The sequence below is a fragment of the Miniopterus schreibersii genome (genome assembly GCF_964146895.1).
Source record: "Miniopterus schreibersii genome assembly, chromosome: 15".
In the NCBI taxonomy this organism is placed as follows: Eukaryota; Metazoa; Chordata; class Mammalia; order Chiroptera; family Miniopteridae; genus Miniopterus; species Miniopterus schreibersii.
In genome coordinates this window covers 3,203,858-3,230,539 of record NC_138115.1, presented here as the reverse complement: position 1 = coordinate 3,230,539, position 26,682 = coordinate 3,203,858, and the positions used below count along the sequence as shown (strand labels likewise).

Genomic DNA, 26,682 nt, shown 5'->3' with positions numbered 1-26,682 from the left:
CGTCAAGGTGTCCACAGGGCTGTACTCACTGGAGGCTCTGGGGAGCTTCCACCCCTGGCTTCTTTTAGCTTCTGGTGGCTCCAGCGTGTCGTAACCCGTGACCACTTCCCTCCCATCTCTGTCTCCATGGCCACAACGCCTCCTCTGTGTGTCACATCTCCCTCTGCCTCTCTCTTACAAGGACACTAATGATTGAGTTTAGGGCCCACCTAGGTAAGCCAAGTTCATCTCCACACTCAGTATCCTTAACTTAATCATATCTGCAAAGATCCTTTTCGTCGTTGTTGTTAATCATCACCTGAGGATATTTTTTCCATTGGTTTTTCAGAGGGAGGGTGGGAAGGGGAGAGAGAGAGAGAGAGGAAGGGAGTGCTGAGAGAGCACTCCAACCGGGGGCGGGAGTCAAACCCAGGGCCCTTCGGTAAATGGGCAGACCCTCTAACCACGGAGCCGTGCTGGCCAGGGCTGCAAAGCCCTTCTTCTTACAAGGTAACGTGCACAGGTTCAGGGATGAGGCCCTGCTGTGTTCAGCCTGTTGCACTTCCCCTCTTTCTCCACCTTCTCCACCCTTGGGCGCACCTCTCACAGGCGGCCACACTGTCCCCACCCTCGGGCGCACCTCTCACAGGCCGCCACACTGTCCCCACCCTCGGGCGCACCTCTCACACGGTGTCCACACTGTCCCCACCCTCGGGCGCACCTCTCACAGGCCGCCACACTGTCCCCACCCTCGGGCGCACCTCTCACAGGGTGTCCACACTGTCCCCACCCTCGGGCGCACCTCTCACACGGTGTCCACACTGTCCCCACCCTCGGGCGCACCTCTCACAAGGTGTCCACACTGTCCCCACCCTCGGGCGCACCTCTCACACGGTGTCCACACTGTCCCCACCCTCGGGCGCACCTCTCACACGGTGTCCACACTGTCCCCACCCTCGGGCGCACCTCTCACAGGCTTCCACACTGTCCCCACCCTCGGGTGCACCTCTCACAGGGTATCCACACTGTCCCCACCCTCGGGCGAACCTCTCACAGGGCGTCCACACTGTCCCCACCCTCGGGCGCACCTCTCACAGGTGGCCACACTGTCCCCACCCTCGGGCGCACCTCTCACCGGCGGCCACACTGTCGCCTCTGCCTCAGGCTCGGCTCCCTGCAGCTGCGGGAAGGCCCTCTTTGCTCTCCTGCCTCTCCTGGGGTCCTGCCCGGCCTCTGCCCCGCATACACTTCTTCAGGGAACCCGCTCGGGGTTATGCGTCAAGTCCAAGCTCCCTGGCTTGGAGGAAGGCACTCGGGCCCGTCCTGATCTGCCCTGTTGCCTCTGGAGCTTCAGTGCGGGACTCTCCTCAGTCCGGTGGTTAAGATCACCCGATTCCGCGTTGAACCACGTGCTTGAATTCGGCCCCTACCATTTACTAGCGGGGAACCATGGGCCCGCCACCAGTCTCTGGCCCTTACCTCCCTAGAGGCTCTCACAGTAACTGGGCTGATAAACTGGGACACTTATATGCCTGGCACAGGGGGAAAGTTCAAAAGAAAAACTGCTCCAGTTACATCAAATCAAATGCAGGAATCAAGATGTTTTTATGTCTCTAGGCACTTACCCCTGGCGGCTCCTCTCCCTGAGGGATCCCCACCGTCGTGCTCTCTGCCCCTCCCCTGCGGTCAGCTCTTTCTTGTCTTGAACTCAGTTCAGGGACTCTCTCCTCTGCGGCGCGTTCCCTGGCTCCTGCAGCTGTTCAGAGTCCTTGCCGTATGTAAGGCATCTTGTGCACCTTGCTCAAATGCTCATTCCTTGGCCCCAATCACAAAAATTCTGGTTCAGCACGTCTTACGGGGACCTCATTAAATATTTGCTGTAAAAGCTTTTGGGGGATGCCAGTGTGGGTGGCTCCTTGACCCACTCTAGCGCCCCGTGCACTGCGCCCTGCGTCTCGGCCTGGAAGGGCGCCCCTGGGCAGGCGCCTCGGGAAGCCGTCTTCTCCCACCAAATCCCCAAACGGCCCCAATCCTATCCATGCAACCGAAATTTTGTCGATCGTATCATGTTACTTACCCATGCTAATGATTGCCCTGCCCCTCTGATTAAATTCCGAACCCTCCCCGCTCCAGACCCCGACCTCTGCGCCCCCCGGGCTCAGACCCCGCAGCTGCTCTCTCCAGGCCGATGCTCCCCCTCGGGGTGCAAACACTGCTCTCCCCTCGCTTCACCCGGTGCCTCTGGGTGTCACCTAAGCAGGGAGGCCTCCCGACCCGGGCTTACACCCGGCCGCCTGAGCACTGTCATCACCAGACGGGCTAGACGCGTGTTGGCCGCTTCCTGCCGTTCGCCACCGAGACACAAACATCGCGAGTTCGAGGCCGCGTCTCCTGCAGCCTCAGTCCCTGTCGCTTTGCCACCGTCACGTCCCCACCCAGAGGACCACAGTGAGGGCGGGGCTGGGGGACTAAATTTCAAGGGGTTTCGAGTTAAAACCTGAGTTTCATAGAGAAAGAGAGAATAACGAGTGTGTGATATTAATTTCTTACAAAGGAAAAAAGGTTCAGGCAAATAGGGCCAAGTGCCAACGCCTGTTACACTGTTAACCCTCCCTGACGGGCGCCTTCCCAGGGCTCGTCCTTTGCTTGTTTGTTGGTTTGGAGGGGGGGGGGGGGGAGAACATCGACGTGAAAGAGACACAGGGGCTGCCTCCTGCGCTCCCCGCCGGGGCCAGGTCCGCCCTGCCACCCGGTCCTGCCCTTGACCGGGGATCAGACGGGGCTCGGTAGGTGAGCCGATGCTCCAGCCACCGAGGGCACCAGCCAGCGCACTGGACTCATCTACTCACCTCGTAGGAAACACACCTAGTGCAAAACGTGTTCTTCCACATATTTTAATAATTGACATCTAAGACGCCTGGCGTTTACACCCGGCTTCCCCACCCGACCACATGCTGATCTTGGGCCAGTTGCCTTATGGAAAGCTCAGTTTCCTCATCTGTAAAGTGGGATAATAATGGCAGCCATCGCATGGATTCTGAGCATATTCAGTGAATGCACACATGTCGGCTGCGGGGCGGCGCCGGAGGCTGGGCAGCGTGCGTGTCTGCACCGGCCTCGCGGCGGCGGCAGCTGCGGGGCGGAGTCGCTGCTTCTCCACGGGCGCTCCCACCTCGCTCCCCGGGCCCACGGCGCCGCGGCGCAGCTCGCTCTGTGCTCGCGGGGCGGCGCGCTCCCCGCCCCCTCTGAGGCTCCGGGACGGTGCCCTGGGCCCGCGCTGGGAGCGCCGGGCCGACGGCAGCGGGCCGCTCGGCCCACGCAGGAGCCTCCTGAGCGCGCGCCGCCGGGAGCAGGCTGGAACCAGTGGCTCAAGGCGCAACGTCCGTCCCAGGTATGAAACCCACAGGCCGTGGAGATGCGCAGCCCGGGGACACAGGCAACGGCGCCGCGGTAACTGTGGCAGATGCCAGCCGGGCTTCCTGTGGGGATTGCTCTGTAAAGTGTGTAACTATCACCATGACGTGCACCTGAGACTAATGGGATATTGTGTGTTGATTATATGTCAATAAAAATATATAAAGGTCACGGAGTTGTACACTTAACATGGATTAATTGTGTGGTATGTGAATTATGTCTCAATAAAGCTATTATATTTAAAAATATGCAATGTATTTGTTACCCATATAGTAGGTCTCATCAACTATTGAATAATACATGACTTCCCTTGTCTTTATTATTTATTTTTAAAAATTTTTTAAAGACAATTATTTTAGAGCAGATTTAGGTTTACAACAATATTGAGAGGGAGGTGCAGAGATTTCCCATACATCCCCACCCCACGTATGCACAGCCTTTTCTATTATGAACATCACTCACCAAAATAGTAATTTTTTTTTAACTCAAGGATGAACTTAACCTTCTTGCAAGATGGGTACTCTGCAGATCTTGTCTTTGGCTTCCTGGCAGAATGTAATACTTTCGGTTCACCCACCCTTCGCCTCCTACTTAAATTTTGTCCGATGTTTTATTTTATTGAGTCACTCATTTGTTAACTTTTACCTATCATATACAAGACATAATTGTTTTAAAGATTAATAAACATTTATGTAATGTTTACCTCTTCCCTCAAGAAGGCGAACATTAATGTATGAAATGCTATTACTTTATGATTAATTTTGCATATTTTAAACTCTCCTTTTACACTGGTAGCATTCTGTGGCCCCTCATGACAAGAGGTATGTGACTCCACGTCTCTGAATTCAAGTTTATTTTCTTACAAAATGAAGATAATAATACCTACCTCATAAAGTTGTAAGAATTGAAATACTACACCCTAAGATTTTCTTTCACAATATTGAGAATAATCGTATGTAACCATTATTTGTGATATGTAATATCTACCTTAGTAGCCTGGAGCCTCTGAGTGTTGTTACTGCACTTGCCTTGCTCCTCTTGATAGTTACAGCGTCAGACACTGTGCCAGGCGCACAGCTCGCTTACTGCAGCTCACAGCTAATCACTGTCACCACTAGTAAGGGCCAGTCTGGAAGCTATCGCGAGGTGGATTCAAACTGTGTGTCTGGCTCCTTTAGTTTGAGAAACACTGAGAGAAAAAAGTTCATAAATGTGATTTTTTTATGTGAGAGTACTTTGTATCTGTGTGTATTTTTACTTTGTTTTAACAGTATTTTGGCCTGGCCGGGCGTGGCTCAGCAGTTGAGCGTCGACCTAGGATCCAGGCGATCAGGGTTCGATTCCCGGTCAGGGCACATGCCCGGGTTGCGGGCTGCAGCCGATCAATGACTCTCTCATCATTGATGTTTCTCTCTCTCTCTCTCCCTCTCCCTTCCTCTCTCTGAAATCAATAAAGATATATTAAAAAAAAAAAAAAAGATTTTAAGAGTATTTGTATTGGGATGAATTTTTCTCTTTGAGCCATAAGCCTTTTAAAGTATCTAATAATTTGATAAAAAATCAAAATTCATTTTCTGTATAATAGTCTATAAAATGTTCTCTTTAATAATGTACAGATGTTTAAGACTATGTATTTGATGATATATGTATTACATATGTATCTCTATACACACCTTTCTATCATCTATCATCTATCTCTCTATCATCTATCTATCTATCTATCTATCTATCTATCTATCATCTATCATCTATCTATCATCTATAATTTTCTAAATAAAGGAAAGAATACCTTTCCATGATTACACAATGGAATTTAAATTTGTTCATAGCACTTTTGTTTTAATTTTTTTGAAGGTAGAATTACCCTAGTGGATATAAATCCTATATAATCAACTTTTTCAAAATAAGTTTAAGATATTTATGGTCACATTACAAAATATAAAAATGTTACATCACTATATCTTATACCTGAAACTAACAGAATATTGTATACCAACTATACTTAAACTTTAAAAAAAGATTCAAAATAGTCTAACAAGAAAACATGCAAAATTGATTACTAAAAATTTAAGCATTTATCTTTTTCAAAAGAAGTAAAACTGTTTTTTGGTAGTGCAATTACAGGACTTGAATTTTTGCTGTTCGACATGACATAAGTAGCATATTATATTTTGGTAGGGGCAGAGGCTTAGTGGTAGCCGACCCAGCCCCCCCCCCTTTTAGATTTCTGGAAGTGTTTGGCTCATTTGCATTCCTCAGTTGAAGGGTCCTTAACTCTTTTTTTTTTTTTTTTTTGCCACGGAATATTTTAAATGCACAAAATTAAATGTACAGGAGCATAAGGAAACCAGTTACATACATTTATCAAACTATTTAAAAAATCTTGTTATAATAATATATGTTCACCTTTATCAATAAATTAAATAAGATCTAGCTATTGAATGACTAATGATGAGGTAAGAATAAACAGTATCTTGAGATATCGGTGATGATCGTAATGCTATATTAAAATAATCATGATTTCTGTTATTCACAAAAGCACAGTTATTTTCAAAACTACTATTGTGATATTAGTTAGAGATTAGTGGAAACAAAACACTTCTCTGCTCTGGTGATAGAAAATGGTGTTAGCTTGGTTTTTGTCCCTAAATGAAACTTACTTGTAGGTCTTCTGTTTTTCTTCCCAGTTTCTCTTTTCAACACAACACTCAACTTCACAGCAATAGGAATTTCTATATAACATTAATATTCATCCAGAGAATCTTAAGCTAAAAATAAAAACAGGTAAATAGCTACCTGACCTTACTGAAAAGAAAGACACAAATACCCTTTTTACGAGCCTGGTTACATTTGCTAATTGGTGAAAATAACTGTGCCACTTCCTATCTCATCACTTTTTTTATTTTTGTATTAAACATTGGGCCCTAAAAAGACTTTTGGAGTCAGAGAAAGAGCAAAATTATCTGATGAAAGAGGGAGCATACAAACATAAAAGGCTTAAGCGCCCACTCAGAAATATGCATGTACGTTTAAGGATGGTACTTTAGTCAACAGTCAATGAATTTTCAATATTCATCAACTTTTGTTAAGGACAAAGAGTGATCTTACAAAGATACTGTCATGTTTTAAGTTTTTGTCATTTTAGATTCTTTTTTAGTGCTTTAAAAATGTCATTTGTTCAAAATAATATCAACCTAGCATTTAAAATTCAGTTCATAGAAATACATTTTTTACTTTAAAATGAGAAATATATCATTCTTTAGAATGAAAATTACATTGATTTTGCTCATACTATTCTTTATAAAACATTCTTTCTTCTTGCTAATGAAATCTGGCCGCTCGAGCTCATTAACAGACCTTATAGCACATGAAGAGGCTTGGATTCAATTTTGTTTCTATTTGACAAAGTTTATGAGCACTTACTGCTGACAATCACTGCTCTAGGTGTATGGGAAAATACAGAAGGAAATAAGAAACCACACACTTCCTGATGGCTTCAAATGGTCAGGTAAAAAGAGAAGACTAAAAAGTGACTATGAGAAAAAAGGTAAATTAATAGTAGTCATTATTGGGTGTTCAGTACTTTTCACTTATCATTGCTCATTCTGCAAAGCAGCTTTCAGTTGCAAATAACAGAATTCCAAGCTGGCTTAAAAATAAGGTAGTTTATATTTCACATGTTAATTTCAGAAGTAGGATGGCTACAGGATTGATCAAATCAGTGCCTCAACAACACTTATAAGAACACACATCTTTTTCCATTTTTTCTCTGTGTTGTTCTAGGTTAGGTGTGTGGCTTTGTTAGCAGTCTGCTTTCCTTTATGATAATAAGATGGTTTCTCCACTTTCAAATATCACATAAAGACTTGACAGTGTCCAAAAGAGGAAAGAATATTTTCTTGTGAACTCTCTTAGAAGCTAAAACACAAAAATAAAAAACCACACACTCACATACACACACAAGCAACCAACCAACCCACCTTCCCCCAAACAAAATAAAACAAAATAAAAACCTTTATTGAAAGTTCCCAGCCTATAATCCCTCCTGTCACATTGTCCTGAATTATTTCAGAAACTCATCTAAATTGAACACTGGCAATGGCAATGGGACCACTATAATTGAGTTAAATCAATCAGAATTATCCCCACTGCTGGGACTGATGATAGAACCAGCCTTCCTAGAAATGCATGGTTGCATTGAAATAGGTGGGTTTCTGATGAAAATTAAGGTTCCTTAAGAAGAAAGAGGAATAGATGACGAGTAGGCAATCAGCTGTGTCTGCTACAGCAGCCTTTATTATTTTTGATTTGTAGCTTTGTTAATCAGAGCTCAATGATGTTAACTTTTGACTAAGACCAATTTTTAATTAGTAGCAAATCCTGATTTAAATACAGATCACTGTGCTTCCAAAGACTTGGTTCTTGCCAGCATTATTCTCAATGACATAAACAGAGCAATAAAAATATTTAAAGTTCTGTATCTTTTAATCCACAGTGAATACGTTGCATTTTGCTATCCCTGTTGAACAAAGATGCAAAAATCCTCAACAAATTATTAGCAAACCAAATCCAGCAATATATTAAAAAGATCACACACCATGATCAAGTGAGATTTTTTCATGGAATACAAGGTTGGCTCAATATCCACAAATCAATTAATGTGACACATCACATAAACAAAGTGAAGGATAAAAATCACACAATCATTTCAATAGATACCGAAAACACATTTGACAAAATTCAGCACCCATTTATGATAAAAACTCACAGCAAAGTGGGAACAGAGGGATCATACCTCAACATCATAAAGACCATATATGACAAACCCACAGCTAACATCATACTCAATGGGCAAAAACTAAAAGTGTTTCCCTTAAGATCAGGAACAAGACAGGCATGTCTGCTTTCACCACTCTTATTCTAAATGGTATTAGAAGACCTAGCCACAGCAATCCGGCAAGAAGAAGAAATAAAAGGCATCCAAGTTGGAAAGGAAGAAAGAAAAGCATTATTATTTTCAGATAACATGATAGCTCTAAAGATTTCATCAAAAAATATTAGAACTGACAAGTGAATTCACTAAAGAAGCAGGATACAAAATTAATGTTCAGAAATTGGCTGCATTTTCATACACCAATAGCCAACAATCAGAAAGAGAAATTAAAAACAAAATCCCATTTACAATTGCACAAAAAATACTTAGGCATAAATTTAATCAAGGATGTAAAAGACCTGTACTTGGAAAACTATAACACACTGAAGTAAGAAATGAAGAAGATACAAGTAAGTGGAAGCATATACCATGTTCATGGATAGGAAAAATTAGCATCATTAAAGTGTCCACACCACCCAAAGCAATCTACAGATTCAATGCAATTCCTATCAAAATACCAATGAGATTTTTAGCAGAACTATAACAAATAATCTTAAAATTTATATGGAACCACAAAAGACCTCAAATAGTCAAAGCAAACTTGAAAAAGAAGAACAAAGTTGGAGGGACCACACTAGCTGATATCAAACTATACTACAAGGCCATAGTAATCAAAACAACATGGTACTGACATAAACACAGATATATCGATCAATGGAACGAATAGAGAGCCCAGAATAAACCCATGCCTATATGATTAATTAATCTATGACAAAGGAGGCAAGAATATACAATGGCGTAAAGATACTCTATTGAATAAATTGTGTTGGGAAAACTGGACAGATACATGCAAAAAAATAAAACTAGACCACATTTTTACACCATATACAAAAATAAACTCAAAATGGATTAAAGACTTAAATATAAGACCCAAAGCCATAAAAATTCTAGAAAAAAACATAGGCAGTATACTCTCTGACATTTTTAAAAAATATATATCTTTTTTTTTTTAATTTTCAGTTGTTTAATTTGATTTTTTTTTTTAGATATCTTTATTGATTTCAGAGAGAGGGAAGGAGAGGGAGAGAGCTGGATCGTTTACCCAGCAGGCTGGACGCTGTCCTTGAATCTCTGTCTCCTTCATCCCCGTAACCAACGTGCCAGGGAGTCCTGACAACTCTCTTTTCAATGAAAGCTCAGGGTTTCTCTTCCCACTTGCGGTGTCACCCTCGTAAGCCTCACTTCAGCTACTGCGAGCCCCGCTCCCTGCGTCCCACCAGCCCACGTTCTCTTCAATCCCCACGGCCAGAGTGTTCTTTTAAAAGGCAGATCCTAATAGTGGCTTCTCTGTGCTTAATGCCATTTAATTTTCCCATTGTCCTTAGAGTAGCTTCTTGCACAAGCTAATCAGTAAGTACTGTGTGATCTGGCTTTCTGGTCCAGTCCATTGCCAGGACCTGGTCCAATATCCTGCACAGCCTATTACAGCTTTGCTACTGTTGGTTGATTGACTGACAGAGTATATATTATTTCTTATCAGAAGGTTTTTCTGAAATGATAGAAACCTATTTCTCTCTGAATGTTGTTTACTTTAAAAAAGAAAACAAACTAAATTTATATTTAAGCATAATTCTCTGCTTGTTGAATTTCACATTGGACAATTTTAATAATTGTACAAATTATTTTGCCTGGCTCTAGGTAATTAGTTATTGTAAAATGAATACTTACAAAAACAAAGCAAAACAATCAAAGAGCCTACGGTTTACTTAAATATGCTAGGGAAAGTTGAAATAGAGGTGGTAAGGTAATTGCTACGGACCACAGAAAGACTGGAGGTCTTGGTGGAAATTAACAGTTTAGATATTTGATATTTGAACCACTAGAAAGCTGTAATTAAACTATACCTCTGTTTAACTCCAAAGTTATTTATCTAGTTTCTCTTACTACTAATGCCAAAGTCATGCAATCTCTGTCGTTTCAACTGGTTAGACAGAAATATGGACGCTTATTATTCCATATGGCTGGGTGCCTTGTGGAGCAACAGTATACTTGTGCAATCATAATTTTTTGAGCTGCACTAAATTTCTTCTTGGAGGGTGGAAAAATATTTGACTTAGTTTTTTAAACTCCTTCCTTAAGCATTTTTAATTGTTATTTCCTTTTGAGTGGCAGATGTTAAGAAATCAGGTAATTTGTAAAGCATCATTTGATTACCTAAATATAGCTTTATAATTTTAATTAAAAATATTATTGTTATAAACTCATAGTCTTCTGATCACCGAAGTGCAACTGAATTGAACTCCGGATTGAGAAGCGCAGTGGTGCAGTGCCCACAGCACTACCTGAAAGATGCTGTTTGTTTCTGGCTTTTAAAAAAGGCTTGTACAGAGTGTCTTTATTCTTTGCTAAATCCTACTGTTTAAAGATTTAAGGAGACACATTTTTAAAAATTCTAAATGTAACAAGGACAATCAAGGTCACATCTAAGGTTGACAGTGGGGTGCTGCTTGCTGAACACTGGAAAGCAAGGCTGTGCAATGTAATTTGCTTGCTGGGGAGATGGTGTGACCAGATAGGGATATCGGAAGATTAAACTTAGAGTTGGCATCCAAATGTCCTTAGGTCTGCAGGTTTCTGACCGGCTTATTAGCCATGCAAAAATATACTGCCGCCTCTTAATCCGATCACAGTTCACTCTGCCGCTGGAATTATTCCTCCCCCCCGCCCCGACACACACTCTGATATGATACGTTTTATCTTCAAGTGCTTGTTTCACAGAGATCAGCAAACAAAATAATATTCCCCCTCCCCCTCCATCAGCCTTGGTTTTGTTTAGTTAGCCAACTTCAACGGGAAGATATTAAATGATTAATCCTTATAACTCGCTGTGTCTTAAATGAATGGATATCATGGGAGCTGATCTCCAATTTTTACCTCTTAAATATGAATGTAGCAATATTATGAAGTTGTAATTCATTCTGAACTATTCGATCGCTGCAATCTGTAGACAGACTGGCTTTTGAGTCTTCCCCTGGTGTCACACCAATGTCCCCCTTCCCAGGCGACACTGTTCAGAGAATCCAACGGGATGAGCAATAGGTTTAAAGAGGCAGCATCTGCATAACGTCCCGAACTCTGTCAGCCTCCCATTTTAATTGTCAAAATGAGAGCAGATTAGGGGTTACTGTTTATGTACCTTCAAGAATGTGTCAAAGCAGAGCCTATGATCAAAGTGCACCGGATGCGGGTCAGAATACCTGACTTCCACCTGGCCCTATCGTCTATTATCCGTTGACTGGGACCAAATTACCTAAACTTCTCTGCGCTTTACTTTCTTTTCGGTAGAAGAACACGGTAGGGCTTTCTGCACAGCGCCTTTATGAAACGGAAGAAGGCACTGCGGTGCCGCGGCTGTAAATCACCGCCCGAGCCAACGGCCGGTAAGAGGACACCGCCTGGGGCGCTGGGTTGGTCTGCTTAGAGGAAACGCCAATCTAATTTCTCTGAGTTTTAAAAGCAAAAATTTGAAACAACCTGAATATCCAAAAATAGGGGATGGGTTACATATATTTTATGACTTTAATAGTGTAATACTATGTGTATAACAATTGAAATAATGCTATAAATCTATATTTATTAACCAGGAAAGGTATTTGCATTAATTTATGAGTACAGAAAATGCATTATTAAATATATTGTATAAACAGATTTTATTAAAATTAATAAATCACATGTGTGTGTACAAATACACGTACACACATTGATACACAAGTATGAAACATACAGGATGTACAGTGGCTATCTCTAGGTGTGGGGATTTGTAGTAATTTTTTCCACCTGCATTTTTAAATTTTTCTAAACAGATTACTTATATAAGGACACACACACACACACACACACACACACTTTCTGTTTTAATCTAGAGGTTTTCTTTAATCCCCAACAACTCTTTCTCTCCTTTACCCCTTAACATCCAGTCTATGGTCAAGGCCTTGGGATCAGCACTGTCTTAGGTGCCAGCCTCTTTGTTTCCAGTGCCCTGGCAACTATTATCCCAATTCAGAAATCATTCTTTCTCATCCATGGATGCAAAAAGCTTCTAACTAGTCACTCTATTTCCCCCTTCACCTCTATTTTACCTCCCAATTCATCTTCACAAAATTCTCAAATCACAGATGTTTGCTGAAGCACACATCTCCCCTCCTGACCCTGGGTGGATCTGATGGCTCCCCTTTGTCCTAGGACAGTTGGTTGAAGCTCTTAGGCCTGGTATTAAAAGCCGCTGATAGTATAGCCAAGGCTTATGTCTTTTTTCTTTTTAAAAAAAATGTTTGTTTGTTTTTTATTGATTTCAGAGAGAGGAAGGGAGAGGGAGAGAGGGATAGAAACATCCATGGTGAGAGAGTCATCCATCAGCTGCCTCCTGCAAGCCCCCCACTGGGGATCGAGCCCGCAACCCCGGCACGTGTCCTGGTCAGGAATCGAACTGCGACCTCCTGGTTCATAGGTTGACGCTCAACCACTGAGCCATGCCGGCCAGGCCGAGGTCTGTTTCTTATTCTCCAGCCAAACATAACTCCTGTTCTCTGAACACCCCAGACTTCTCCGTCTCCACCATAGATCATCACATTTCATCAGTTTGTAATGTGACTGCCTATTGAAGTTCTACTCATGATTTATAGCCCAACTAAATTCCCAATTTTTCTGAATTCTAGGTATGTTCTTCCCTACCTCTGCATTCACATCATCCTCAATACTTATTTCTGTATTCATTCATTTATTTATATCATTTTTGAGCATCTGCTATCCCCCAGTGGCTATCTAAATAGTCAAAAATATGGAGTTAAACAAGCCAGATACACCCTTGCGATGAACAATCTAATACTTAACGTTTCTCCTTCTTAATCTATTGGCTTCTGGTAAACTTTCCTTAACTACCACCTCCCCCAGCAACGTCACACAGAGGCTGATTGCAGGTACCTTGAGTGTTATGTGTGACTGTCTTATAGAAACTATGTTGTCTTACGAACAGAAGGTTGTCAGTAAACGTATGATACGGTTGGCAGGCCAGCGAGAAGGGTGGAATCGAATGTTTTATTCCAGCAACATGGTTACATGTATAATACAGGTGTGCATTTTATATATTTTTAACCATGCGACTTTTTCCTGTTTAGTGTTTGTGAAAATTAAAATTGATTCCTAATTAGCATTACTAGTTTGGTCTCCAAAATGATGGAAACAAGTTATTTTGGCTCATTATATCCAGGAGAGACCCAAATGGGACTAATTTCCTTAAGTAACACTGAAGCTAAGAATTCAGCTTTCTATTAGAGAACACGCAGAACCCAGGCTTGAAAACGTCACTGAGAATTCAGAGGCCTGAAAGTGGCTTCTTAACTAACGGACAGTGACCTACAGAATTTACAGTTTTAACATCATACTGAATTTGGACACTCCAAAGTATTCATGATCTATAAATATACTGTGCCACCAAGTTTTGTTACTTTTTGTTTGTCTTTGGTGCAATTTTCCCTCTTTACTAAATTATTCACTTAAAAATTTCCCTTGGAAAAGTGAAGTCCCTTACTATCTATTAAGAATCTCTATCTTTTTATGCTATAGTTTTTTCTCATTTTAAAATGAAGACATAATTTGTTTTCCTTTTTTAAAAAAGAAAAACAAAGGCTGAGTAATAAATTAAAAAACATTTACACGAGAGAGCTTTTAAGATATGTAAGAAATCTAAGTTAATATTTTTAAATGAATCCTGCTGTTTTCAAGTGATTCTTTAGAATAGTAGTTTTAGCCCAAATCTGCTAAATTCATTAAAAACAACACAAACCAACAAGCTCTGATTTAATCTGAAAAGAAATCTGCATCTATCTAAGAAATTGGGTGTATCCATATGGTTTGGTGGGTAAGATCTGATACTGAAAACAATTCCATCCAAATTGGTTGTGTATATTCTACTCTGTTTCAAATATAGCTTAAGAGCTTGCTCTTGTCTGAATCGTGTGGCAAACAGGATGTGTTGCTGTTATTTTGTTTCCCCAACTGAATTATAAATTCCTTGGGCATGAGAGTCACAGTATATTATTTGTGTAAGTCTGTGCCTTGTGAGAAATCCGAACATTTGTTGATTTGGTTTACTTAATTTTATATTATTTTATAAAACGAATGCTTCCTGTGTTATGAATGGTTTACCATATCAATTTGATGTGTTATATATTAGTCCAAGAAATTAGAGGTAAGACATGCATAGAGTGGAATCTCTTCTTTTTTATTAATTGTGGTCTGAATATAACTTTTGATTTACTTTTTAATTCTCCAGAAGATTATATTTATATAAACTTTTTATATTTGTATGAAAACTATATTCAAGATGTTTTAGTACTCGCATATATCTTTTGCTAACTCTAGTAGAAATTTGATTTCATATCTACAATGCTGAATATTCTAAATATAAAACAGAAAGTAAAACTGGTAAGTGAAGGAAGAGCTAAAGTGCAGCTTTTCCTCTCCTGTTGCCTGCTGCTTGAGACATCACGAAGCATCTGTCTCACCTTCTGTAATACAGCCATTTCTTTTCAAATCCGTGTTGGTATGAATATTCGGCGCAGGGGGAAGAATGGTCTGACGCCTTTCTGGGCACGGTCCTCTATTTTCCTTGAAGTCACAGGCTGGCGAAGCCGCGGTGGCGCCCGGCTGTGGCCCTGGCCCTGCCTCCCCGCAGGCGCCCCTCGCTGCAGGGCCACGTCTCCGTGGGCCCAGCACAGCCCTTTTAACTAGCGGGCCCCTGGGCACCTCGCGTAGGTGCATTTTATTAGAGGGCATTCCCTCTAAATGCTGTTCCCAAGCTGAAAGGAATGGGCCATAATCATATAAAAGTGAAGTATCTCTTCGGAGCATTCCCAAGCAATGGAAGGGCCTCGTTCCTGACGCACAGACACAGGGGCCTCGCTCGCTCGCGACGGCCCTTCACACTCATGTTAAGCCTGTGGCATCAGCAGCTGGTGCGACAGGGAAACGAATGGGTCCACGGAAAGATCTCAACTCAAGGGAGTAAATCTCTTGAAGCTTCTAGTTCTCTCCCGCTTCCGTCTGCTGTTGAGACAGGAGACGCTGGTTCCCAGTCTCTACAGATCGCTTCACTCCGAGTTCATAAAACTGCGATTAATATGGTGAGCTAAGACCATTCTGGATTTGATGTACTGCTCTATCATCATTGAAAGAGAGTCTTTAAATCTGCTGTTTAACAACTTGCCGGGACTTTGCACTGATTAATTCATCGGGCCATAGTCTCAAGGCTGACATGGCATCTTCTAGGCCTTCCATTCCATTGGGATCAATGTCATAATTTTATAAGAAATGAACTTACTACTTTATAGGCCTAGTTGGAAAGAAATTTCAATCGTCAGCTGTAGGCTGTGCCACTGGAATTTAATTTGTTGACCTATGAGAACACAGAAAACCTCATATTTTACTGATCTTTCTAAACATAAAATAAGGTTATCAGAGAATCATAATGATTCTGACATTTGAACTTCAGTAAAAGGGCAATACATTTAAACTAAGTACTCTCCTTCCTGAAGTGTTCAGCACTCCGTCAACAACACATGTCAGGCTCTAAGAAAACATCCTCTACGGAGGATAGCACTGAAAATTTGGCCATGAGTATTGGCTTTTAGAGTAGACAGTATTTGGGGGCCGTACAGCATCTGTTTTCCCTGCGTTCTGGGGCTAGAGCCCTGGATTCCTGCGGAAGCAGCGTCTCCCACGCTTCAGGTAGCCTCGTGGTGCTCTCAGCCAAGGTTCCCGCCCTGCCTCCCCGGGGCAAATCACCAAAGCTATTAAGCCTTCTTCTTTGGGGTTTGGAGTCTTGACTATAGGAGATGAGAGGACAGAAAAAGTATGTGGAGCTAATTTGTTCTAGGAGTGGTGACCCGAATATATTTGTTATCTGGCTATTTGGAGCCCCAGAGCTAGATTAGTTTCTGTCTCTCTGGACCTGAATTTTTCTTCTTGACTGTGAGCCACCTCCAAGCCATCCAATACATTCCTCTACTCATTAATTTAGCTAGAATCAGTGTCTGTTACTTTCCTTTCAAGAGCTATGTGAAGATTAATTTTATATCTCAACTTGATTCCACTAAGGGATACCCAGGTAGCTGGTAAAAACATTATTTCTGACTATGTCCATGAGGGTGTTTCAGAAATATATTAGCATTTGAATCGGTAGTCTGATTTTTAAAAATCACTTTCACCAAATCACCAATGTGGGCGGGCGTCATCCAATCTGTTAGGGGCTAAATAGAGCAAAAAGATAGAGGAAGGACAAATGTGCTCTCTCCACTTGAGCTAGGACATCCATCTTCTCCTGCCCTTGGACATCAGCACCCCTGGGTTTTTTTGTCTTACTTGAAGCAGGACTTATGCCATTGGCTCTCAGAAATTGGGCTTGACTGGATCTAGACCACTGGCTTTCTCGAGCCTCCAGCTTGCAGACAGCAGACTATGGAACTTCTCGGCTTCCATAAATGTGTGAGCCAGTCACTCATAATAAATCTTCTGTCTATTATCTATCTATCTATCTATCTATCTATCTATCTATCTATCTATCTATCTATCTATCTATCATCTATCTATCTATCTATCTATCTATCTATATCTATCTACCTATCTATCTATCCATTTATCTATCTATCATCTATCTATCTATCTATCATCTATCTATCTATCTATCTATCTATCTATCTATCTATCTATCTATCTATGTATCTATCTATCTATCTATCATCTATCTATCCATCCATCTATCCATCTGTTGATTCTGTTCCTCAGAACCTAATACAAACTATTAAAGCTTTGTTTTATAATTATTAAATTTTGATCGTAGTGTATTATCCTCTGATAGTCCTTAATCTTATATTCTTTTAAAAATAAAATATAGTCAGATATATTTTACTGCAATGTAAAATATATCTTTAGTAGGCATTTCCAGGGTAAAGTGTTTATTGGAATCCAAAATGCTGACCTAAGTCTATGAATGGTTCTTGGCTCTATTCCTGGGCAAACTCCCTGTACTCTTTGAATGCTAACCTTCTTTTGGCCAAGATGCTCCAGCCACTCTTATTTTCATTCACTTTTTGAAACATGACATGTTTTCTCCTGCCCCATTCCTTCTATGTGAAATTTTATTTCACTGACTTTACTCTCCATCAACAAATGTCTTCTCAATCTTCAGGTCTAACCAAATCTCAAGCAGATCTTCCTTGTCAGTATCTGACCTCATATATGCTATGCTTTGTTGGTAACCTGCATCGGGGATGCCTCTTGGGCATTTCACACCTAACCCGACTCCCCCAGATCTGACGCCCTGAGCCCCAGCCAGTTTCCCACCCTCCATTCACTGTCACCGTCACCGTCACCGTCACCGTCACTGTCACGCAGCGCCTCGGGCCTCCAGCCGGGAGGCAGCCTCGCCTCGTTTCTTCCCGCCCACGGCACCAGCCAGCTCGGTTGCCTCTACCGCTAAAATAGGGCCCACATCCTGCTTCCCCTCTTTCCCTTTCACGATTTTATCCTATTTCAGTTACCACCTTTCGTTGCTCAGCTGCACTGTCTGCTGTTTTATTTCTGTGTACTCTTGACCTCATGCATAGAAGTGGTTGCTCACATTGTCTTAGGATCTCCAGTGGCTTCCATCCCCAGTTAGGAAAAATCATCGAAATTCCTGAGGCCAGCAAGGGCGTCCGACGTGTTTCCAAGGGAGGCGGCTTCCTCCCTTCCTTCCCAGCCGCTCTGAACTCTGAGCACCCCATCTTCGCACAAGCTCTTCTCCCTGTTGGAAGGCTCTTTCCAGATTCTTGCAAAGCTTCCAAAACACTGCTCTTGTAAAAGTACCTTGTTCTACTTGTTTACTTGTTTGTGGTTTGCGAAGGCATATTTTCCCACCTAGTTCCTTCTCTTGACTAGTGTAAACAGAAGATAGCACCCTCTTTGGCTGTTACTCTTCCCTCACCTGCATGTTGGTTATTAGGTAACATTTTCACGAGTTAATGAAGACCCATGAGGTAAGAGCGATTTATCCTGTCTCCTGTGTATACATAACAACAGGAATCTCAAGATATGCTATTTGTGGAAATTACCAATTTAAAATAAGCATTAGCCTGGCTTAATTTTTAAGCTAGTCAGAAAAAGGAGCCCTTTTAAAAATGAGAAGTGTCTGAGTGAAAGAATTAGCATGGATTAATATCCAGTCATTATTATAAAGCACTTAAATACACGAGTTCCTTGAGGGCAGAAATGGCCTTTTCATTGTTTGACATCTTTGTTTCTTTGCTTAGTATGTTGTCTGTGAGTTCAAGAGGAGCCTCATCAAATGGTTACTAAATTGAATAAAATATATGTTTTGGAATTGTTTTAGTGCTTATAATCTGAAGTTATGTTTGAGCAAACGAAGAAAATTTCATTCACTGAGAATTAAGAAAGTTCGGTGAATTTGTGAATATTAGTAGAAGATTCTCACTTTCTCCACCTCACTTGCAATGATCAGGAATGAGATGAGATTCCTATATTACAGATTTGAGGTTTTGCATTTTATTAGGAAGATAATTTTTGGAACATGGTTTTTGGGACGTCTAGGCTGTTTTCCAGTATCGTGATATATCAATTCCTAATATGTATTAATTCTGATTAAGTGACAACCAATGTATTCAAGATGCCAAGTCATTGGTGACCCAACTTCTCTATGATAATACTAAATAAATTTAGAGAGCTTCCTCCAAAATGTATTTAAATAGTGATTTTGAAATCACCAAAGACTGTAGTCATCATATGACTGCTTATATTTAGTTCAAAATGATTACACAATTCTCAACATCCAAGCTTTTCTCTCCCTGGCATTTTTGGAAGGTGAGCGGAAAACTGGTTCATCGCCCCCGTCTCCTTTCTTTTAAATCACTCCTCCTGCCTACGTGTGAATTTTCCCATCAATGCCCACCCGGCTCGGCAGTGACCGGGCGGAGTCAACACCTGATGAGATGATTAGAAACACTGAGGGCACACTTGTAACCGGGGTTATTTTGTTTGTCCCTCTGCTATTCCAACCACAAGGGGAGCTTCATCCAAACAACTATAGGCGATTTCAGGACAGCCTCACTTCAGTGCTCTTAACTTCACATTTTTAAAAGTTGAACAGTTGACCTGACTTTGTACATACATATAAATATGTGTGTATATGTATGTGTGTATATGTGTGTGCATGTGTGTGTGTGTGCCTGTGTGTTTGCCAATGAAGCAGTTTTTATGGAAACCCCATTTTGGGGAAATTGTAGTAGGCTTTGTTTACGGATACAAGTTTTTAGAACAGAAGTTACGACCTGGTAGCCCCTGGCCTGAGTCACAGAGCCCAGCTTTATCTCTTCTGCATGGTGCTTCATTATTGTTGTTATTACTTAGCTTCTAGAAATTAGGAGATTGCACATGGAAATCCAGATTTCCAGCTTCTCCTGAAAAATCAGGAGACATTGTAAGGAATTGTGGGCAGTCAAGCACAGGTGATGCTCTGATTTTAAACTACAAATAGAGCAACTTAAAGGCTCCAGCCCCCCTCCCGGTGCTTCTCTGCCACGCCAGGTGGGGCGGGCGGCAGGGGCTGCGGAGCTCACCCGAGCGCTCCCTGGCCTCACGGGCATTGCGTGCCACCTGATGCCACCTGATGCCACCTGTCCTGTCCCCCAGTCTCTCTGCTATGTCAGTTTTCCCTTCACAAAGCTTTTCACATTTGGGCTCTTTCCCTCCTCTCCTTGTTACGACTTGTCCAGGGCATGTGTTCTCGCCTGGGCTACTGAATTAGTTTCCGTCTTCGCCATCAGCACCCCTCTGCCTCGCCTTTCCCCTGCCTGCCCCATGCCGCTCTGCGATCTAGTTACGAATTTATACGCCCTAAGCATGCTCCGATCGGTCAGCCCTGCCCTCGGTGCTGCAGCGAGTCCAGAACCCGCGTCTCAGTCTGCGTGTCACTCTCGCTCTGTGTTAATCCACACAAATAGCAAGCCAGCGGCCCAGGTCCCCAGCACCAACGCAGGCACCCGAGTCCCTGATGACCTTACTCCCACGCCCCCTCCCCTCTCCTCCTGTGCAGGTGGAGGGCCAGCGCCTTCAGAACCGGCCTTTCTAGCCCACCGTGGTCCGGAATCGCACGATGCAGCTCATCTTGCCTGGTTCATATTCCAAAATCATATTTTGTGTCCCTGATTATCTGAAGACGGGGTTTCCCCAGGTATGACCCCTGGATATCTTACTCATAATTACCTGTCTGGTGCTTAAGCACTCGTTCCTGGCTCCATCGCACCCTCCCGGCTGCCTTACGTTGGGACGAAAGTGACAGATCTGAAGTCCGACAGGGTGAGAATGTAAAGGCAACGGGGCTAACAGTGACACAGCATCGCCTGACGGCTTGAAGACGACGAGGCTGGATTCAATTAAGTTCCCAAGGAGTGCATTTCGGGCCCGCGTGTTTCTCAGACACCGTTCACCCTGATTGTTGATAATAGCTCTGGGTGCGGCTGTGCCCAGCGCCCCGCCCGGCTGGAGAGCGAGGTGGTGAGGGCCGCACCTCAGCAAACGCAGGGCACTGAGGGCCAGCCCGGCGCAGGGCTGCTTCCGCTCTCCTGCCCCTCCTGCCCCTCCTGTGCCTCGTCTGCAGGAGCCCCGGGGCTGACAGTGTGACTTGCAGTGGGAAAGCTGAATGAGCGTTTGAGGGTGACAGGTGGCAAGGCCCTCAGCACGGGTCGGAGTGAGGGTGGTAACTCCCTGGCCGTAGGCTCACCGAGGTCAGGGCCCCCCGGGGCTCTGTGCACATTACCCAGCGAGCGCCTTGCTTGAACCCTAGTAAGCGAGGCATTGCTATGTGCTCTGTATGTTAACAATGGGGAGCATTCGGCCAGAGTTGCAGACGGAGGAAAGACACATTGTGATATGAGAAGCAACTACTTTTGTCATTCATGAAAAAAAATTTTGAGCAAATTTAAAGGATCTATTTTATTTTTTGGGGGGGAGGGTTGATTAATAACCATTGGAAAAGTCACTGTGATAAAGTGGTTTAATGCAAAGAACAGAATTTGGAACTGGAAGACCTGGGTTCAAGATTCAATTTGCCACTTAACAGCTCTGCAAATTTGAGCAAGATTCAGAGTCAATCTGAACCTCAGTCCTTTAATCTATAAAATGAAGTCAATGCTACTGCATATCAAGTTGTTGTAGGAACCAAATGATGGAATTCATATAAAATGCCATAAAAATGTAGAATGCTCGTACTATTAATAATTATTCAAAATGTGAATGAGAATCTCAGAAAATATAACTATATTATTTTGAATCATGCTTTAAAGAGGGGGAACACACAGAAATAACGAAATCTCATCTCCATAATCACACAAAGCAGGCATTAGCATCCCCAGCTGAGGCCTCTGAGGCTCGGGAGGCTCAGTAACAAGCCAGTCATAACCCAGCTAGTAAGCAGCTGACCTGAGGTTTCAGAATCGCACCTGCCTAACCTCAAACACTCGGCTCTTCCCAGTGCACCAGTTGCCTTAAAAAAAATTAATAAACCAACACATGTATTTTTCCTTAACATTAAAAAAGAGAGATTCATGTTTGAAAACTAGCTCATTCTGATAACTGCCTATTAAGATGTTGCCATCTAGAACCTGGCTCAGTTTCCTTTCGTGAAATACAGTAAACATAATTTGTGTGTAGCTTAAATGAAGTGTCCAAATGGGATAAAACAGGTCACCTGGGAAATTATAGAGTTTGTAGATTACAAGAATTTAATGCCTAAACTGTACTTAATGGACACAATTTTTTTAAAAAAAGAAAGTACTTCAGTAAACACTTGGCTGGCCTATCAATTTCATCAGTTTCTCTATTAGGCTGTAGAATGAAATAATTATAGCAAAAATAAATAATATAAACATCACTGTAAGTAGCAGTGAATGCCTTGTCTTTACGGATCTGGAGTCTGCGAGAAATGCAAAGGGAAATCTCTGATCCAAGTTCAATTTTTTACTTCAGTGTTTTTTTAAATGTTCTATTTAAAAATCTTTTAATAAGGAGAAGTTAGAGAATTTTCTTGCCTGTGGCTTTTGAAGGAAATGATTCTGATCATACTTCATGTCCACACCAACTTTTCTCCTGAAATAGAATCTCAGGCAGAGACCAGCTCCCACTATTAATTTTGATCACTAGGCCATGGGGTAGAAGGAAGGATCTTAAAAAAAAGTAAACACGTTTTTAAAAATAAAAGTGGGGGCAGGACAGGATGGGGGATAAGAGTGGATGGGAGGGTATGTGTGAAGGTAAAGTGTTGATTTAAACACTGTAGGGAAACTTTTGAGCACAGATTATGCTCTGACAAGTCATTTAAACATCTTTTCTTTGAAACATTGTATAAGGTAGTGGCTAAATTCATATGCTGTGGAGTCACCCACTCCGGGATCAAATCCCAGCTCTGCCACACTTCCTAATCTTATCATTTTAGCCACTTAATTCAACCCTTTGTGACTCTGTTTTCTCATCTGAAAATCAGGAATAATTACTGTTGCACAGGCTGTTATGATGACTCAGCATAATCATCGCCGCACATGGTCAGCGTGGCTGATGTTATTATTATTGTTTCGATGTTGTAGAACTTACTTGATACATATATTAAAGTTTCCCGTGACCTCATAATACAATTTTGAGGAATGGCAACTACTTAAAAGCTGTTACTTTACAATAGAATAAATTTATGAGACAGTATAAAAGACACAGCTATTTTGATAAAATATCAAGTCAGTTTACTTTAAGAAACATTAAGATGTTCATAAAATGAAAGGATCATAAAACCAAACCTTCTAGTCAATAATCATGAGCGTACATTTTCAAAGGTGCACGAATTTGCAGCCTCCTGGGAGCCTGATCGACCTCACGTGTATTTCAGGGCCGGCCTGCGCTCGCTGTGCCCTGGCCGGCCGCTCTCTCCCGGGAAGGTGGCTCTGACTGCAGTGAATGGCAAGACTATTTATAGACATCACTTCCCACAGCACACCTTCCTTTCTGTGATTATTATTTACAAAACACTCGTCCTCAAAGTATTCAGTCTCCTTGGCTAAAGGGAAAATGCTACAGCTCAACCAGAACCTCACAGAGAATACACATAAGTTGAAACTGTACATTCTCTCCCACAAAACAGCCTGTGCTTCCTGCCAAGGGGCACAGAGAGCTTTCATACTAAACATCTTCAAACTACACTCAGGTCAGAGAAGACAAACTTTAAAAAATCAGAAGGACTAATATTATTTGAATTGCTGAGGCATTTTTCCACCTCCCACACTCTCTCTTGCTTATAAACAAAACCACAATTTTCACATTCACAGAAAATCAACAGCAAGAGGGCTTACCTTCCTTCAACCAAGAAATGTTATTTTTATCATTTTCGAAATGCTCAGCTGTTCTTACTTTTATCTTTTCCAGCTCAGTTTCTGACATCTAAGAGGAAACAAAATTTGTGATATACAAAATTTATTAAGAACCTAAACTTGTGACGTGGAGCTTTATAGTAGAGACTGCTGCCATATTACAGGAAAATGTTTTCTCTACAGTTTTGCGGTTCACTGTCTAATGCTGTCTTCCATTTTATCCATTTGTAATATTGTGAAGCATTAACATTGAAACTAAACTTTATGCAATATTACATTTTCCAGCAGGAAAGAGCGCTATGATTTTATAATTTATGAATATGAAAGAATAAAGATTAACAGCTGGCCACAGATTTGAAAAACAAACATTCTGTTGCTGTTTTAATGTTTTTTAGTAGTCTGTAGAAAAGCATGTTGCAAAGTGATATACAAAGATAAACATAATAATAAAACATAAAATAACCTTTTCAGCACTGTCCTGGGTTGAATGAGCGCCCTGGCCCAGGCGGCGGCTCTGGGCGGAGGTCTGCCCGCCTGCCCTCAGGCGCCCGCTCGGCCCCTCCCGAGCCCGCGCCCGCGCCCGCACCTCAGTGCTCACCTGTGTTCGCGAAGAGCAGGCCCGGGCGGGCGGGCGCGGCGGGGCGAGCGGTGCGGGGCAGCCTTCCTCCCTGCCTCTGGACGCCCAGCATTCCGCTCCCTGCCAGAGGAGCAAGGAAGCAAACGCACTCCCTGCCGGGTGGTGCTACGTCTGTAATGCTGCCAAAAGCATCCAACTTGTGGCTGAGAGCTTTTTTTTAAGGTAATATAAAGCCTGTGGTTCCAAACAATGCAAGCCTTCTCAGGCCAGCGCGGATTTAAAATGACACTCTGCAGAATTGGGGGAAATAATGAACCATTTTCAAATTGACGGAGCCTCTTCAGTCCCCTTCCTTCCACACCTGCCATTCACCGCTTAGGGTTAATATTGATGGGTGATGGAAAATGTGTGGAAAATATACAGACACCATTCGGGTTAAAAGGAAAGGAAAGGGAACCTCTCAAGCGTTATTCTCTACAGGCTCATCCTGCAGCAGACATTTTGAAAAACAGGTTTTTCTAATATTTTATAGGAAATAAGAAAACAGATCAGGTTCTTTTGAGAGTCTGCAGATGTTCCAAAAAGGATTTGAAATAACATTGCAAAGAAGTTTGTCATTAGATTCTCAGTCAAAGCTAATGCTGTTTTCAACAGAAGGTGAGGACCGGAGGCCTGGCCCTGAGTAGCGTGACGGGGATCCGGCCCCTCTAAGCGCGGTCCTGCTTTTCCCCGTGGAATAGCATCTTTATTCGGCCGCGGTGTTTGCCTTCTCCAGTGTCTCCACCTGAACAACCATCTATCCTCTGATTTCCTCGCATCCATTCCACCTGGTACTTTGCTCCCAGTTTCATTGTCTCTAAAAACTACCTTGATCAGCCAGTTTTCATACTGAGATAACTTTCGTTGTATCCTACTATCAGTAAGATAAATTTCAGATTCCTTGGGCAGCTAAGGAAGACCTTGAATGGTTAGATTTTATAACATGATTTTCAAACTGTGGCTGAAAGTTACGATTACCCTGAGGTGCCTGCCCTTTCATGTGAACCTAGTCATAATGCTCCATCACTTGAATGTTCCTGCTTCTGTTATTAACAGGAATGTTTCCTCAAGTTTCACCTGCACCCACCGGGAAGCCTTGGTGGGTCTCCCATCTAGAAACGGTCACTCCCTTCCCTGGCCCACTGGGACTCCTGGGGAGGCCTCTGAGCTTTGGTCTTATGTGAGCCTGTCCCACCTTCCTGACGGGACTTTAAACCCCGAGGGCTTGGCCTCTACCTCCGCATTTCATGCATCTTGCTCAGTGTAGGATCTGGTCACAAAACAATTAATAATAGTTAAACAGAACCAACATATCAAAAACCATGGTGCTATCCTTTGTCCCAAAGTGGTGGGGTACACCTGACTGCTGGCAAAGACGAGGCTGTTCCAGGCAAGGTGAGCTTCCACTGGGGACGGCAGGCGTCTACAGGCAGGTGCCTCACCAGGAGATTTCAGAGGAACTGGTTTCAAGTCCACTCCTGGGAGAGATTAAAACTGTGATTAACTTTGGTTTTAAGTCTTGGTTTGGTGATGTGAGCTTAACACAAGTTGCTCCATTCGGGGTCTGTCATCTTTTTTTTAAACAGAGTGTGTGACATTACTTAAATTTTCTATATGGATTTTTCTTTCATTTTGAAGAGCAATGTTTTTTAATTTAGACAGCTCATTTTTAATTCTGTTCCTGTCTTTGTATTTGCGGTCACTCTTTGTGAGAACTGTAGATGTTAAGCAGCAGATTCAATCTTTTTCATCTACTTCATCAATAAAAATGATAAGAACAGGCACCAAGAACTTCCTCTTGCATCAACTGCATATGACCCGTGCCTTCACTGGACGTTGCATTGGGTGTGCTCCATACAAATGCCAACCTTTAATCCAGCAACTCATCCACCTAGGAGGCACGTGGGCTGCACAGTCTCCACCCGGGTGACGGAGTCTGCTTTACACTGGGGTTTTAGTCTTTGAGCTGGACTGGGACTTGGAATGAATGAAATAAACCACAAGTGATGGTAAGAGGCAAGGAGAAACCAAGTCTGATGAAGCCCAGGCAGAGCAGACGGAGAAACAATAGACAGCCCAAAGTACAGCTGGAAAGTCACGGGCCAGGCTGTGACTCAGAAGTCAGGCTGGTCTGACTAGAACCCAAGGAGAATAAACACATTTTAAAAAGAATTCCCTGTCTAAATTATGTTCATTGTATCCATTTAAACAATGAGTTAAACAATGCAGACCCTGGGATGTGGCCTCCAGGCTCAGATTTCCTCATAAATTCTGTTTTTGTTTTCTTGTCTAAATGAAGATAGTTTGAATATACTCTTATTTTATAACCTAGTCCTTTT

General features: G+C 42.5%; 1 protein-coding gene across 2 annotated transcripts in view; it reads right to left on the bottom strand.

Moving 5' to 3' along the window:
- The window catches only part of MDFIC2 (MyoD family inhibitor domain containing 2), a gene marked incomplete at both ends in the record, with an annotated part of 111,407 nt that extends 87,610 nt beyond the window's left edge, over positions 1-23,797 (bottom strand). For both annotated transcript variants that reach the window (XM_081159997.1, XM_081159998.1), the window contains one exon: positions 23,710-23,797. In XM_081159997.1, coding sequence (XP_081016123.1) covers positions 23,710-23,797 — 88 coding nt within the window. The remainder of the gene's footprint in view (positions 1-23,709) is intronic.
- Between the last annotated feature and the right edge of the window lie 2,885 nt (positions 23,798-26,682).